At 47.6% G+C, this 16,012-nt stretch overlaps 2 protein-coding genes across 2 annotated transcripts; both read right to left on the reverse strand.

Annotated features, from left to right (window-relative positions):
- Positions 1-1,450: 1,450 nt before the first annotated feature.
- On the reverse strand, positions 1,451-4,568 carry LOC132251815 (olfactory receptor 14L1-like). The gene is made up of 2 exons (XM_059731738.1): positions 4,373-4,568; positions 1,451-1,992 (listed from the first exon to the last, which is right to left on the reverse strand). The coding sequence occupies exons 1-2, from the start codon at positions 4,566-4,568 to the stop codon at positions 1,451-1,453; spliced, it is 738 nt and encodes a 245-aa protein (XP_059587721.1).
- A 3,621-nt stretch (positions 4,569-8,189) lies between these two features.
- Positions 8,190-8,951, reverse strand: LOC132251816 (olfactory receptor 14A16-like; the record flags this gene model as incomplete). Its single annotated transcript, XM_059731739.1, has 1 exon — positions 8,190-8,951. A coding segment is annotated over exon 1 (762 nt), but the record flags the coding sequence as incomplete, so codon positions are not given.
- Positions 8,952-16,012: the final 7,061 nt, after the last annotated feature.

The raw sequence follows: 16,012 nt of genomic DNA on the forward strand, positions 1-16,012 counted from the left end.
CTCTCTCTCTCTCTCTCTCTGGGGGGCTGGGCCAAGTAGGGGCCTGGGCGGGGCTTGACCCGGCCCAGCTCCACTCAGCTGCCGCCTCCCACACACACACTAAGGGGTTAGCCCCTTCTCTCCACGGCCCCGCTTACCCCAGCTGGTTTTTTTACCACCTTGGGAAAAAAAACCCGCAGCATCCTTATAGGCTCGGCAGTGCTATGTTGGTTAGCACTATGGAAGAAAGAGACTTGGGGGTCATCATTGACCACAGGATGAACATGAGCCTGCAATGCGATGCTGCGGCTAGTAAAGAGACCAAAACGCTGGCTTGCATCCATAGATGCTTCTCAAGCAAATCCCGGGACGTCATTCTCCCCCTGTACTCGGCCTTAGTGAGGCTGCAGCTGGAGTACTGCGTCCAGTTTTGGGCTCCACAATTCAAAAAGGATGTGGAGAAGCTTGAGAGAGTCCAGAGAAGAGCCACGCGCATGATCAGGGGTCAGGGAAGCAGACCCTACGATGACAGGCTGAGAGCCCTGGGGCTCTTTAGCCTGGAAAAGCGCAGGCTCAGGGGTGATCTGATGGCCACCTACAAGTTTATCAGGGGTGATCACCAGTATCTGGGGGAACGTTTGTTCACCAGAGCGCCCCAAGGGATGACGAGGACGAATGGTCACAAACTACTACAAGATCGTTTCAGGCTGGACATAAGGAAGAATTTCTTTACTGTCCGAGCCCCCAAGGTCTGGAACAGCCTGCCGCCGGAGGTTGTTCAAGCGCCTTCATTGAACACCTTCAAGATGAAACTGGATGCTTATCTTGCTGGGAACCTATGACCCCAGCTGACGTCCTGCCCTTTGGGCGGGGGGCTGGACTCGATCTTCCGAGATCCCTTCCAGCCCTAATGTCTATGAAATCTATGAAATCTATGAGTACGTCCATGTAGACAGAAAATGTCTGTGTTTTTTGTATGTACAACTCTATATTAATATTGAAATATTCAGGTTATTTCATTTATTCATCTTCTCTGAGTTTTGGAATAAGGGCCAGATTGGAAAAAAAATCTTTATCTGTTCAAATAAATAATGTGTATAAACATGTCTGAATACCTATGTTATATTTCAATATTGATTATATTTTGGTATATCAAAACATAACACAATGCAGCTCTAGCACAAAGAGCTACTCAGAATGAGGAGGAACAGGTTGATTATAGTATTTCCATTCACAACTGGACAAATTAGTTATGTTTTTCTATCTTTCCATCTATTTACCTACTTCCTCACCAATTCGACCTTAATCTGTAACTAGGTTGCACACTAAAACAATAATTTCATGAGTTAATTCTAAAATAAATGTAAGTAAAGCAAAGTCATAAAACAAAGATGTGCATATTGTTTTTGGAGAGGATCAGCCTGTGGAGCAGCTGCTTGAGGGCAGCTTGGATCTCCCTGTTCCTCATGCTTTAGATGACTGGATTAACCAACGGAGGCACCACAGAATACAGAAGAGCTGCCAGGAGATCCAGAGGTGATGGGGAGTCAGAGACGGGCTTCGTGTAGGCAATGCTGGTAGTGGAGAGAAACAGGGAGACCACGATAAGGTGAGGAATGCAGGTGGAGAAGGCTTTCTGCCGGCCCTGCTCCGAGGGAATGCTCCACACTGCGGTGAAGATCTGAACATACGACACAATGATGAAAACAAAACAACCTAAAGCTAGAAACACACTGAAGGCAACAGCTGCCAGCTCCCTGCGGTATGTGCCAGGACTGGAGAGCTTGAGCAGCTGGGGCACTTCACAGAAGAACTGGTTGATGATATTTGAGTGGCAGAAGGGGAGACTAAAGGTGCTCCCAGTGTGCACTGCAGAGTTGATGGCACCAGCAGCCCAAGCACCTGCAGCCATCTGGATGCAAGCTCTCCTGTTCATTATCATCTCATAATGCACTGGTTTGCAGATGGCAATGTACCGGTCATATGCCAAGATAGTTAGGAGTGCAACATCAGCTGAATGAAAAAGGAAGAAGAAAAAGACCTGGAACACACATCCAGCATAGGAAATTGTCCTGGTATTTAAGAGGGAATTGGCCATGGACTTAGGGCCAATGACAGAGATGGAGCCAAGGTCAAGAATGGACAAATCTGCCAAAAGGTAGTACATGGGGCTGTGGAGGTGTTGGTCCGTAGTAACAACAGTGATGACAAGGAGGTTCCCCACCAGAGCTGCCAGGTACGCTACGAGAAAGATGACAAAGTGTAAGATCTGCAGCTCCCGAGTGTCCGAGAAGCCCAGGAGGAGGAACTCGGTTACAGTGGTCCAGTTGGACATCTTCCTTCCCAGGGCACCCTGCAAGTCCTGGGTATAATAGAAGAAGGACAGTGGTAAGGAGGAGAGTAACAAACTCAGTAGCTTTGATATTCCCATCAATAATGTCCCCAGATTTCATGCTAAGAATGTAGAACTTCCATGTATTGCCCTATGGATAATTTGATTTTAATAAATTACTTCTCCCTGACAAGACCTTACATAAAAGAAAATATTTTGATATTCCATTTAAAAAGAGAATAAAACATTAGCCCAGCATAAACTCAGGATTTTTATTTTTTTATTTTTTTTTTTAGTATAAATCTGAAAGTCTATAAATTATCCATCTCACCTAGAAAATGTATGCAGGAAACAAATGCATGTGAATAAATATATTATATAACATTTGATTGCCTTAGAGGTTCTATTCCCACCCCACCCACTACACCACTCCCTGTAAACTGTTTAACTTTATCTGAATTAATAGCGAAAACATTGAAAATGTCTTTATCCACTCTTGTAGCTTTGAATCTATTATACATAAGATGCAGTATGATTTCCGTAGCCAGGTTTTCCAACTTTAATGTTTTTAATTGTCCTCTGCATCTTACTAAGACAGGACACTTCACTGATGCAGAAAACTTACTGGAATTGTTTTTGTGGAAATGTCCTGATCTTCTGTCACATTCAGGCTTCCCCTGCCGAGATCCTTTGCTCATGTCCAGTTGATCTCTCAGCTCTCCTCTGCACCAACCACTAGTCTAGGTCCCCAGAAGCACAGCTAACTCAGAGGTCTTTCTCTGCTCCCTCTGTCACTGAACGACTGGAGTGAATCCGACCAGGTGTCTGAATGTGCAGCTGACTTCAACCCTGCCTTGTAGAAAAGGACTGAAGCAAGATGGCAATTTTGCAGTTGTTTTCTTCCAAAGGTTCATGGGACTCGTTCCCTGGAGTCCTGCACAGCTCAGAAGGAAAAGCCCAGATGTAAACAGTCTGAGCTGTACAGATGTTAGCAGAACAGAAGCACCCACACCCCAGAAGTGAGCAGGTACTGTGGTCTGGGATCATGTTGAGCTGGCACATGATCCCACGTACGCTATCTGCCTGCACTGCCAACCCAAAACCAGCTAGGGCAAGGGAACAAAACACACAAGCACCACAGGGATGCTCATGCATCTCTGCAGAAACCACCCCCTTGCCCTTGCTCCTCCTCAGCCTGGCACTAGCAAGACTGTGCCCAAAGGGAAGTCCACCACTCGCTCAAAAGCCCCCGTCCCCACAAAGCAGAGGCATGCCACCCTGGGACAGTGGGGGAAAGACAGACAGAGGGGGGGGGGGCACAGTCCAAAGGCAAGCGGGCTCACTGAGAGCATTGGGGAGATGCTTGCTGTCAATGGCCAGCTATTCTCCCTAGTTGAGCGGCCAGGGTTCAGGTGGCTCATGGTGCTTGTGGTCCCATCATACCAAGTGCCCGTGTGTACCACCTTCAGTAGGATGGTGTTGCCATCCCTGTGTGAGGCATGCACAGAGTACTTGAGGGAGGACCTGTGTGAGGCATGTCCATAGGTGACCTCACACTTCACCTCAGACATCTGGAGCAGCCGGGGTGGAGATCATGCCTACCTCTCCCTCACGGGGCACTGGTGTGACCAGTCAGGCTGTCGGTGGGTTCTCCTTCAAGCCAAGGTAATGGATGAGTCCCACATGGCAACAGAGACCATGCGGGCCATGAACCACTTCCTGCAGGCATGGCTTGCTGGGAAGGGCGAGCTCATCCACGGGTTCATGGTCACTGACCATGGGGCCAATCTGGTCAAGGGGGTCCATGATGCCAACTTTGTTGGGATCCGCTGTGTGGCACACAAGTTGCACCTTGTTGTCAGGGATGCCTTGGAGGGGGACAGGGCTGCCGGCAATGGCACTGCCACTACCAGCAAGCTCATTTCAAAATGCAGGAAGGTGGCTGGCTACATGCCCTGGGGGATCAAGGGGGGCAAGATGCTGCGGGATAAACATAAAGAGCTGAACATCCCACAGCACAAAATCATGCAGGATGTGGAGACTCAGTGGAACGCCACATACCTGAGGTTTGAGAGGCTGGTGGAGCAACAGACGCCACCCATGAGATGGTTTTCCACTCAGCTGTGTTCAGGGGGCCACTGATCCCAATATCCCTGATCAAGGCCACCTCCCAGATCTTGGTGGTCCTAAAGCCCTTCCCCAAGGTCACCAAGAGCCTCAGCACTGCTGCTGCCCTCTTCAGTCGGGTGATCACCATAGTGAGGGGATTTGAGAGCCAAAAGGAGAGCTTCCAGATCCATGTTCCTGGCTGGGGCAGGCCACTGTCACCAGACATGCAGGCACTGGTAAGGCAGCTGTAGGAAGGCATCAGGAAGTGGCTTGATCCCTTGTGGTCCAGTACAGTCCATGCGCTGGCCGCCATGTATGACCCAAGGGTGAAGGGCACCATACGCAGCAGCCAAGCATTGAATCAGTGGACAGAGGTGCTGGTAAAGAAAGTCAGGGAGGCAGAATGGCGGAGGCAGGGGGACATGGAACAGGGGGATCCACTAACTCATGCTAGCACACCATCCGTGAACCAGTCTTGTCCTCCAGGGGCACGACAAGTCTCTAGGGGCACGACAAGTCTCTCACTGGGGTTGTAGAGAGGCAGCAGCAAGGTGCCAGACTTCCATGCGTAGATCTTGAGTTGGTGCAGAGTCACTTGGAAGAACTGGATGCCTTTAAGTCGGCAGCCCCGGATGGGCTCCATCCGAGGGTGCTGAAGGCACTGGCCGACGTCATTGCAGAGCCACTGGCGGGAATATTCGAATGCTCGTGGCGCACAGGCCAAGTCCCGGAGGACTGGAAAAGGGCTAACGTGGTACTCATTTTCAAAAAGGGGAGGAAGGAGGACCCGGGCAACTATAGGCCGGTCAGTCTCACCTCCATCCTTGGTAAAGTCTTTGAAAAAATTATCAAGGCTCACATTTGTGAGAGCCCGGCAGGACAAATTATGCTGAGGGGAAACCAGCATGGGTTTGTGGCGGGCAGATCGTGCCTGACCAACCTAGTCTCTTTCTATGACCAGGTTACGAAACGCCTGGACACAGGAGGAGGGGTGGATGTCGTATACTTGGACGTCAGGAAGGCCTTTGATACGGTATCCCACCCCATACTGGTGAACAAATTAAGAGGCTGTGATGTGGATGACTACACAGTCCGGTGGGTGTCGAATTGGCTAGAGGGTCGCACCCAAAGAGTCGTGGTAGATGGGTCGGTCTCGACCTGGAAGGGTGTGGGCAGTGGGGTCCCGCAGGTTTCGGTCCTTGGACCGATACTCTTTAATGTCTTCATCAGCGACTTGGGCGTGGGAGTGAAATGTACTCTGTCCAAGTTTGCAGATGACACAAAGCTATGAGGAGAAGTGGACACGCCGGAGGGCAGGGAACAGCTGCAGGCAGACCGGGATAGGCTGGACAAGTGGGCAGAAAACAACAGGATGCAGTTCAACAAGGAGAAATGCAAAGTGCTGCATCTAGGGAGGAAAAATGTCCAGCACACCTACAGCCTAGGGAATGACCTGCTGGGTGGCACAGAGGTGGAAAGGGATCTTGGAGTCCTAGTGGACTCCAAGTTGAACATGAGCCGGCAGTGTGACGAAGCCATCAAAAAAGCCAATGGCACTTTATCGTGCATCAGCAGATGCATGACGAATAGGTCCAGGGAGGTGATACTTCCCCTCTATAGGGCGTTGGTCAGACCGCAGTTGGAGTACTGCGTGCAATTCTGGGCGCCACACTTCAAGAAGGATGCGGATAACCTGGAGAGGGTACAGCGAAGGGCAACTCGTATGGTCAAGGGCCTGCAGACCAAGCCCTACGAGGAGAGACTAGAGAAACTGGACCTTTTCAGCCTCCGCAAGAGAAGGTTGAGAGGCGACCTTGTGGCTGCCTATAAGTTCATCACGGGGGCACAGAAGGGAATTGGTGAGGATTTATTCACCAAGGCGCCCCCGGGGGTTACAAGAAACAATGGCCACAAGCTAGTAGAGAGCAGATTTAGATTGGACATTAGGAAGAACTTGTTCACAGTTCGAGTGGCCAAGGTCTGGAACGGGCTCCCAAGGGAGGTGGTGCTCTCCCCTACCCTGGGGGTCTTCAAGAGGAGGTTAGACGAGTATCTAGCTGGGGTCATCTAGACCCAGCACTCTTTCCTGCTTATGCAGGGGGTCGGACTCGATGATCTATTGAGGTCCCTTCCGACCCTAGCATCTATGAATCTATGAATCTATGAATCCACTACAGGTGCTGCCAATATGGGCTAAGGGCCTGGCTTCTATGGTGGGGTCCAGAGTCACTGGACCCAGCATCAGGCAGGTGGTGCTCACTCCTTGGTGGTGGCATATCTTGCCAAGGATGTGAAGCCATTGCTGTGTGACCCCTTGTCCTACTGGGCAAGCTGCAGCCAGGTGGTGCTGGATCTCCCACAGTTGCCTGGCAACACCTGTTCTGTCCACCGACCAGTGTTCCCAGTCAGAGGGTGAACTTGGAGGTATGGGATGGGGCTATGGGGAAGGAGGAGGCCCCATGTCCTGGGCATGACCACTAAAACTGACCCCTACCAGGGTAGGGAGCCCTGGTGGGTCTCCTGGTGGGATGGCAGCCCCATAAATGCCATGCCCAATGATCCCCTGGTGAAAGGCAGGTAGGAGATGCCATAACCTCCAGCTAACGCACACACATACACAGTCCTGGCTGGGGAACGGCCAGACCTGTCACATCTTTGACAGGCCTGATGCTTGCTAGCGGCAGTGCAGTTGTGAGGCTCCCAGCGTGCTTCGTTTAGCTGCCCAGGATGCCAACTTTCAGGTTGAAAAACCCTTTGTCAGGCTGAGGAAATACCTGCAATTGATGTGTCTCCTGGTCCTTGATGGAGGGAATAGTAAAAAAAGCCAGAGGCCGGCCTGGCATGCAATGCAGGCACGAAAGCCAGACAGTGAAAATGGAAATGGAGGTGTCAGGGGGTGAGGGACAGGCTGGGGTGGAGGGTGTGGGGGTAAGGGGATGTAGCAGCACAGGTAACAGTGCAGAGGTACCTGGGCAGTCAGATGTCCGGCAGGTCGCAGTGTGCCAGAACCCCACTGACTAATCTACATTGAGTCCATGAGTTTCTGTACCTGGGAGACTGATGAAGTGCAGTTCATAGGCCCGGCTGTGAAAAGTGGTTTGTAATTTGTTCCCTCTCACAATCAGGCCTGAGAGACTGGAGGCAGAGTGGGTTTTTGGTGAGGCATGCACCCCTGTAGGTAGCTGGTTCGTGTTGTCTTGCATAGATGCTGGTGTGCAGTTTGTGGGATACTTACTGGAGATAGTTGGCAGGTGTTGTGTTTGGAGCTGTAGGAAGTTGACGTCGGTGCTGGTGATGAGGTTAGGTGCCTGTTTGAATGTGCAAACCACTTCTCAGAGCTGGGTCTATGAACTGCACTTCATGAGTCCCCTAGGTACAGAAACTCATGGATTCAATATACACAGTCGAATTTGGGCACATTGCAACCTGCCGAACACCTGACTGCCCAGGTCCCTCTGCACTGTTTCCTGAGCTGCTACATCCCCTTTTCCCCCCTACCCCCCACCCCAGCCTATCCCTCCCCAACGGACGCCTCCATTTCCATTTTCACTGCCTGGCTTTCTTGTCTGCGTTGTGTGCCAAGCCAGTCTCCACCTCTGTTTTTAATATGTAGGATTCATACAATACTATGAAAAAACCTCATTTTTTTTCTTTTATTTCATGCATAAATTATAAGTAAAGCAAAGTCATGAAAGAAAGATAGACATGTTGTTCTTGGAGAGGATCTGCTTTGCGGCAGTTTCCTCAGGGCAGCTTGGATCTCCTTGTTCCTCATGCTGTAGATGACCGGATTCATCAATGGAGGCACCACTGAATACAGAACAGCTGCCAGGAGATCCAGAGGGGACGGGGAGTCAGAGATGGGTTTAAAGTAGGCAATGATGGCAGTGGAAAGAAACAGGGAGACCACGATAAGGTGAGGAATGCAGGTGGAAAAGGCTTTCTGATGGCCCTGCTCCGAGGGGATGCTCCACACTGCGGTGAAAATCTGAACATACGACACAACGATGAAAACAAAACAGCCTAGACATAAACACACACTGAAGGCAAGAGCTGCCAGCTCCCTGCGGTATGCGTCAGAGCTGGAGAGCTTGAGCAGCTGGGGCACTTCACAGAAGAACTGGTTGATGATATTTGAGTGGCAGAAGCGGAGACTAAAGGTGTTCCCAGTGTGCAGTGCAGAGTTGATGGCACCAGCAGCCCAAGCACCGGCAGCCATCTGGATGCAAGCTCTTCTGTTCATTATTATCCCATAATGCAGTGGCTTGCAGATGGCAACGTATCGATCGTATGCCATAACCGTGAGAAGGGATAAATTTGCTCCCAAGAAGCAGATGAGACAAAACACTTGGACAACACATCCAGAATAGGAGATGGACCTGGTGTTCAATAGGGAATTAGACATGGATTTGGGCACGGTCACTGAGATGGAGCCAAGGTCCACAATGGACAAATTAATCAAGAAAAAGAACATGGGAGAATGAAGTTCATAGTTAAGCATTACAGTTGTGATGATGAGGAGATTCCCCATCAGGGCTGCCAAGTATACTGCTAGAAAGATAACAAAGTGTAAGATCTGGAGCTCCCAAATATCAGAAAAGCCCAGGAGAAGGAACTCAGTCACAACGGTTTGGTTGGACATTTCCCTCTTCAGTGCATTGTGCACGGCCTGTGAAGGAAGGACAAGAAAGTGGCCAGGATCAGAGTTACAAATATAACAGGAGGGAATCTTATCTCAGAAACAGCTCATGAACTAACTGCCAGTACTGTCTGTCTTTAAGTGCTGTAAAATTGTCAGTGGAAAGTGTTATTGCTGGGAATACATTTTTTTGAGTAAAAAGAAATTCCACAAAAGTCCTTATCTGTGAGCATGTGTGTATATATATAAAACCAAACAACCTAAAAGAGACTATTTCAGAACAAAACAATGTTTATAATGATGAATCTAGGTAATGCAGTATCTCAGAGGGTTTGCCTTTTAATTGCTTCATGCTTTCATTCACCTCATTTCAGATCTTACTATGAACCCATCTCCCTTCATCAAGTTGGCAGACCAGATTGTGGCATTTTGTATTTGATTTTTAATAGCAACAAGAGGAAAAGCAAGAAGCTGAGCAAACATCAAGATGAGGCACGCTGAACACAGCACTTGTGACTATGACAAGATGCTGGTCAATAAACTGCTAGCTCACCCCACTTTCCCCTTCCCTGGTATATACAGTATACGCACAGACAGCATCCTAAGTGTCACCTTGTCTGAAATGAATCTATACGATGGTTATAAGCTAATTTATATGGTCCCCATCCTGACCTGGACGGTCATCTCTATGCCATGGTAGGCCAGTACCTTCCTTCTGTTATCTCCACATTGGGTCAGTGATGTGTGTCATTTGGGTACAAGAACTAGAAGCTCTTTTGGGCAAGGGATGCCCCTCACTGTGCATTTGCTCATCACACTTTGTTGGGTCCCCTGACCTTAATTTGAGAGGCACTTGGCTATGTAAAATACATTTTCGGGGGGATCACCTGTGGGACTTACTGATTTCTCCCTCCTCCAGGCATTTTTCTGGAAAACAAGAAAATCTGGATGCAATGACTGAGGTGGGATTGTAATCCTGGTGTTGCTGGGCAAGACTGAATCTCTGCCGTGGGGTTTGAATTTAAGCCTAGAAAAATGGTTCTTATAAATATGGCTTTTGCTAAACACATACTTTTTCATAATGTATGTATTTTCTTCAAAAACATTAATTTATGAAGAACTATCAATATAGGGATGGAGAGATAATTTGGTTTAAAATATGCAGCCTCCAGGAGCTTTTGATTGAAAAGTCTCAAGTTGCCAAAACATTGAAATATGTGGGTTCTTGGTAGCAAGTTCAGATTTCTAAAGGGAGCTGTTTTCTTTTCTTTCTTTTCTTGTTTTTCTTAAACCAGCTAAAGACTTTTGAGCACCTTGCTATTAAAATGCTGAGAGCTTTCCAATTGAATGTCATTTTCAGGTTCTTCAATACCCCACACACCGCCCTTCTTGCCAGCCAACCATATTTAATTGCAATTAAAAACCTAATGCAACATACTTTGGGAAGTTTTTTCTCAGCTTATGATAGATCCTACAGATTCCTTGCTTATTTTCCCTCTACTGATCTATCTAATTTCCACACACATCCCTCTTCTTACCAAACACCCACAGTTAATTTGAGTAATAATCTTACAGCAATATGAAGTTTTTCTCAGCTTGTGATCTGATCCTCCAGTGCCAGGAGTCTTTGCTTATTTTCCTTCTACCGATCTGTCTGATTTCCTTTTTCCCTGCCACTACCAACTCTTCACAAGTCAGAATATCTTAGTAGGAGCTTTCTCTCCACTCCAAGACTGACCTGGCAGAAGTAGATCCAAACCAGTTTCTTTCTGCAGATGATAGTGAGCTTCACTGGTTTGGAAGAACTGATGCTGCAGGACGGTGATTTATTCCCATCTCTCTTGTTAGGGCTTCTGGCACTTATTCCCTAGAGCCCAGCTTACCTCTGAAGCACACAACCATGAACAAGCCTTCCTGGATTCATGCCTTTTTAAAGCCCAACTGTTTTGTTTTGATTCTTTAGTTTAATCATTTTTATCTATTTTTTCCCATTTCTGGGCTAGGCTATGTATCATCTGCGGTAGGTGTGTGCAAAGTGGCTAGTATTCACTTTGGATTCAGCCGATAGTGGTTCATTTCAGTGATTCAAATCACTGTCCCGAATCGATTCAGTCAAATCTGAGTTGGAGATTCAGCTGCTACCAAATTGGCCGAATCTTCAAATTGAACAGGTCGGATCCCCCCTCCCACTTTCCCAGCCCCATCAATGGCTGCCCCACCTGGCCCCAGCATCCCTGCACCTAAAAAAAATAAAATAAAATACAATAAAAAAGAAAAAATGCCCCACACTCAATGGCTCCTGCCAGTCAGGGGGGTAATCCCCACTGCCACCCAATACTCTGCCATGTGTTGGGGTGCTCTGCCATGAGCCCCGAGAGGCTGCGACAGCTGTTGCAGCAGCCGATGAGTGCAGGGCCTTTATTTTTGTTTAAGTATTAGTTAGCCTCAGGGTTACTGTGCCTTAAGAAATGGCCCAGTGGGTGCATCTACACAAGACACTACTGCCCAGTGGTTACTGCATATTTATTTAGTACCTGTATAACTTAAGCATTAAATAAATGTGCAGTAACCAGAGTTACTACACAGTAGCACCAGCAAACCCCTTTTATGTGACACTACTCTGAAGTAGCCTAATACTACTGTAACCTGCGCCAGCGCGCTAGCCCGGGTGATGTGCCAGATTTCAGATCCTCAAGGTGCCGGTAGCCCTGGGATCTCCCTCAGGCAGGTCTGCTGACTGGGGTGTCCCTGGGAGAGGTGTGGCCCTCACCCTCACTGTCCAAGCATTTGCTCCAAGCCCAATGAACAGATGGGTTTCTTTATTTTATACATATATATAAATATATATATATATATATATATATATAGGAAGAGAAAGAGAGTAATAAAATAGAAGGCATATACACATATATATATTATCAATAGAGAAGAATACAACCAATCATTTGAATACAATCTAGCAATGTAACTATAAGTGAATAATTCTCACACAGGGGTTTGTTCCCTTACACCAGACTCCGGCACTAATTACATTTGCCTGGTTGTATCCTTTTGATTAAAAAAAAACACACCGGATTCCTTTTAGAATTAAACCTCCCCTCTCATTGTAATAAATAGCAACACATGAATTTCTAGGATCCACCACTAGATGGTGTGGACACAGCTTCTGTCATTCTTGAGGCTCTGAACCCCCTTCATCAGTGCTGCAGCCACTTCTGGGAGTGCTGTGGCCAGTTCCAGGGCCACCGTGGCTGGTTCCCGGTTGATGCGATCAGCCATGGGGGAACGCCACCCCCAGTCGAAAAGGTTGGCTGCAAAGAACACCCCCCTACACACAGTCACTGACCAGTTGCGGGTGGGGCACATGCCCCCCCTGACTGAGGTGGCACCAGTCACCCATGCCTGCAGGGTTCTGACCTGGCAGCTCCCAAACAGCCTACCAACTCAGGCTGAGCTTTCCCTTTCCCTCTTCTTCTGGGGACACCTGTGTCCGGAAGCTGCACAGCTCCACACCTGGTGAGGAGATTATTTCCTGATGTGCTATACAGGCTCTTCCTTGTCCTGATGCTGGCTCCCGGAGCAAGTCTCCGTTCCCATTCCAGTGGCGGAGTGGGGTTCAGCACCTCTGCCCCCATCTCTCTCAAAGCTGGAATTTGATCCTCCTCTCCAGTCCTAGGATCCTCCTGTGCAGCTTTTACACTTCTGTTTTGTAGTAATCCCACACAATATGGCAAAATAGTGTTGCATGGTAAAAACTATCAGCCCACTAAACTGCACTTGTTCACGTGTACTCACGTGCACCTGCATCAGGAGCAAATCTGGTCCCAGTGGGAGCAGCTGAGTGCGGGGCTGTTCCTGCACACCTGCCCTGCTTTGCCTCCCTGCAGCAGCCAGGGGAAGCTCCAGGCTTCCCCAGTGCCAGCCCTGGGCTGGCAGGGGGCACAGGGGCCAAGCCTGGGTTTCAGAGAGAGGGGGGAAACTGTCCTGAAGTGGGAGGCAGCTCCCAGAGGACTCTGAGCTGAGGCCAAGGCCTTTTCTTCTGAGCAGATCTGAAAGCACCAGAAGTACACACGTCCCTGCTGCAAGGGGATACGAAAATCAGCCTTCCCTTGAATCAGGCTGGGAATGGCTGGGGGCTGCACACCGTGTATTTATAGCCCTTTGAATTGACCAGCACTGCAGTGAGGAGAGGAGGAACCAGGCTCAGACCCACCAGCCAGGTTTGGGATCTCATTCAACAGGATGAGGCTGTGATCCCTCCACGGGTCTGGCCTTTGATTTCTTCAATACGTGTGATCTTTGTTTCCCACCTAGGCATGCTGACGGCATCTTCAACAAAGCCTACAGGAAAGGCCTGTTGCTGCTTCCCCTCATGTCTCCCCTCTCCCTGGTCCTGGCAGTGCTTACTGTCCCTCCCCCCCTCCCCTATACTAAGGCACAAGACATCACCCCAAGCCAGCACCATCGAGCTGGACTGAGATCCTGGTCTCCACACAGGAGCCATGGACAGATCCCCCCACCCACCCCCATCCTCTGTGGCCCCCACTGCCTAGGATGACTGGGAGCAAATTGCTAATCTAACGCCATCTACTCTAATTCTGCACCCAGGAACAAGAAACTCCAGCAAGAACTGTGCTGGAGTTCTTTCGGCTGTGCTAATTTGATGAACAGATGCACCCGGAGAACAGCATTGTTGTATTAGGACCAAATATATCATTGGAGGCAGTGATACTCTCCCTTCCAGTCCTAGGATCCTATGAATATTTTGAAACAGGCAAGTGAGTTTGAGACCTTAAATCGCATTTAAAGTAAGCACTCAACTTTCTTTAGGGGGTTTTCTTTAAAAAAAAAAACTTGTTTAAGCAGTGGTGAACAGATATCTATGGCCCTGATTTTTTTCCCCCGGTGATGGAGTAACTCTCCCTTCTTATAATCAAAACACAGTATGAAGGCTTGGAGTTAATGAGACAGCTGTTTCCAAACCAGCCAAATGTAGTTAGGCACCCAACAATGCCAAAACACTTTTGAATGTCCTAGCTCTTTGAACATCGGACCTCAAGGCTTTGGTGGAAAATGATGTGCTTTAACATACAGATCAATGGGAATCTGTTCTTCAGTGGTATGCCTTCCTCAGCCTTGATTAATTCCTTTTGCCATTTGGAAAAATAACCCCTCTGTCTGCATCAGAAATAAAAATGTCATCATAAGCAAATCTACATGAATGTTCTCCTTGTGTATCCTCTTCCTTGTGGTGCAAAAGAGGCTGGTTTCATGGTTTACTGTGGGCCCAAACTGACTGAGCTGCCTAATGTCTGTAGTTATCATCCTTTCCCTGAAAAAAAAATGATGAAGGAGCACTTGGGCAGATGTGGGCAAGGAAGCATGTTCTCAGACGGAAAGAGGGAGCACTTTGCCATACGGAGGTGTAGATAGGATATTACTGTATTCAAAATTTATTTATGGTAGTTAAGGCATGGGCTATTTCCAGAAAGTTCAATGTGATCAGTAGCAAAGCCAATCAGGAAAATTCCCTTAAAACCTTTTTTTTTTTTTTTGGAAAGCGCCATGTTAGTATAACCGGACAAATTCACAAAAACATAGCCATGTCAACTCGAGTTCCAGCCGTTCACACGTGCATAAACTATTAGGAGGACTAGTACCCATCTGTCTGTCTACCCTCCAAAAGGAAAAAGCAAAAAAAAAGGGATTGTATAATAAGACATACAGTAATCCTACTGTCCCAGTATCCATTCACTTGCCGTTGACTGTTTTTATCCGCTCCATTATTCTCATCATTGTAATAGCATCATGAATATAAACTCATAGAGTTAGAAGGGGCCTCAAGGATCATGCGGTCCACCCCACTGCACAAATGCAAGACTGTTACTCCTAAATCAGCTGTGACCAGTGACTATCCTCTTTTTGAAAACCTGAAATGAAGGAAACTCCACAACGTCCCTGGGCAGTGTATTCCACATCCCCACTGCTCTAGAAACAAGGGTGCTTTTCCCATGAAATCAAATCTAAATCTACTTTGCTGTAATCTAAAGATTGATGTCCTTCCCTATTCAACAAGGGAGAAAAGTTGTTGTTCGCCCTCTTCTTTATGGCAGTTTTTCAGATATTTCAAGACTGCAATGAGCTGCCTCTTAATTACCTTTTCTGCAAGCTAAATATGCTTAGTTCTCTCCATCTCTCCTTAACATGGCTTGCCATCCAACCATTTATCATTTTTGTCACCTATCTCTGAACTTTTCTAACTGCTTCATATTCCTTCTTAAAATGTGAAGCCCAGAAAGTCACACAGTAGTGAAGCCTCACTAGCACCATGTCGAGTGGTACTATCACCTCCCTTGTTTACATGTTTCTTAGCAAGCTTTTGGGTTTAAAAACCCTTCATCAGGCTGGGGAAGCAGCTGCAGTTGGTGTGTGCTCTTCCTGGTTTTTAAACCCAAAGGCTTGCTATGAAAATTGTTCCAACTATTTAAGTTGGTCTAATAAAAGGTATCAGATTCATGCAAAGTACCTTGTCTGCCTGTGTCCTTAGACCAACACAGCTACAACCTACATGATCATTTTACATCTAATACTCCTGTTGTTGCAGCCCAAAATTGCATTAATGTTTCTGTAGTTGCATCAAATTGCTGGTTCATATTGAGACTGTGACCCACCTTTGCAACCATGATACCACCCAGGCATTTATAACACAAGCTGTATTTGTGCTTTTGATTCTTCTCCCCTATGTGCAGCAAGTTGCATTCATTTCCTTGACTTTTGTCTTATTGTTTCAAGCCCAGCTCCCCAATCTATCTGCATCCATCTGAACTGTATCCCTATCCCCTAAAGTACTTGCACTTCATTCCAGTTTCACATCATCTGGAGATTTCCCTGTACATTCTTTCATCCAAAAAATTGATTACACCAATTAGTAAATAAAACTCTTTAATTCTTCA

Source organism: Alligator mississippiensis, chromosome 7 (assembly GCF_030867095.1).
Source record: "Alligator mississippiensis isolate rAllMis1 chromosome 7, rAllMis1, whole genome shotgun sequence".
Lineage (NCBI taxonomy): Eukaryota > Metazoa > Chordata > Crocodylia > Alligatoridae > Alligator > Alligator mississippiensis.

Bases quoted from the DNA above. Each gene is read 5' to 3' on its own strand.
- LOC132251815 (XM_059731738.1), bottom strand. From the start codon at position 4,568: ATGGTGATCACCCGACTGAAGAGGGCAGCAGCAGTGCTGAGGCTCTTG. The intron at 1,993-4,372 runs GTATGTGGCGTT...TTTTTCATTCAG, and splicing joins ACCAGCCTCTCAAACCTCAG to CTGATGTTGCACTCCTAACT.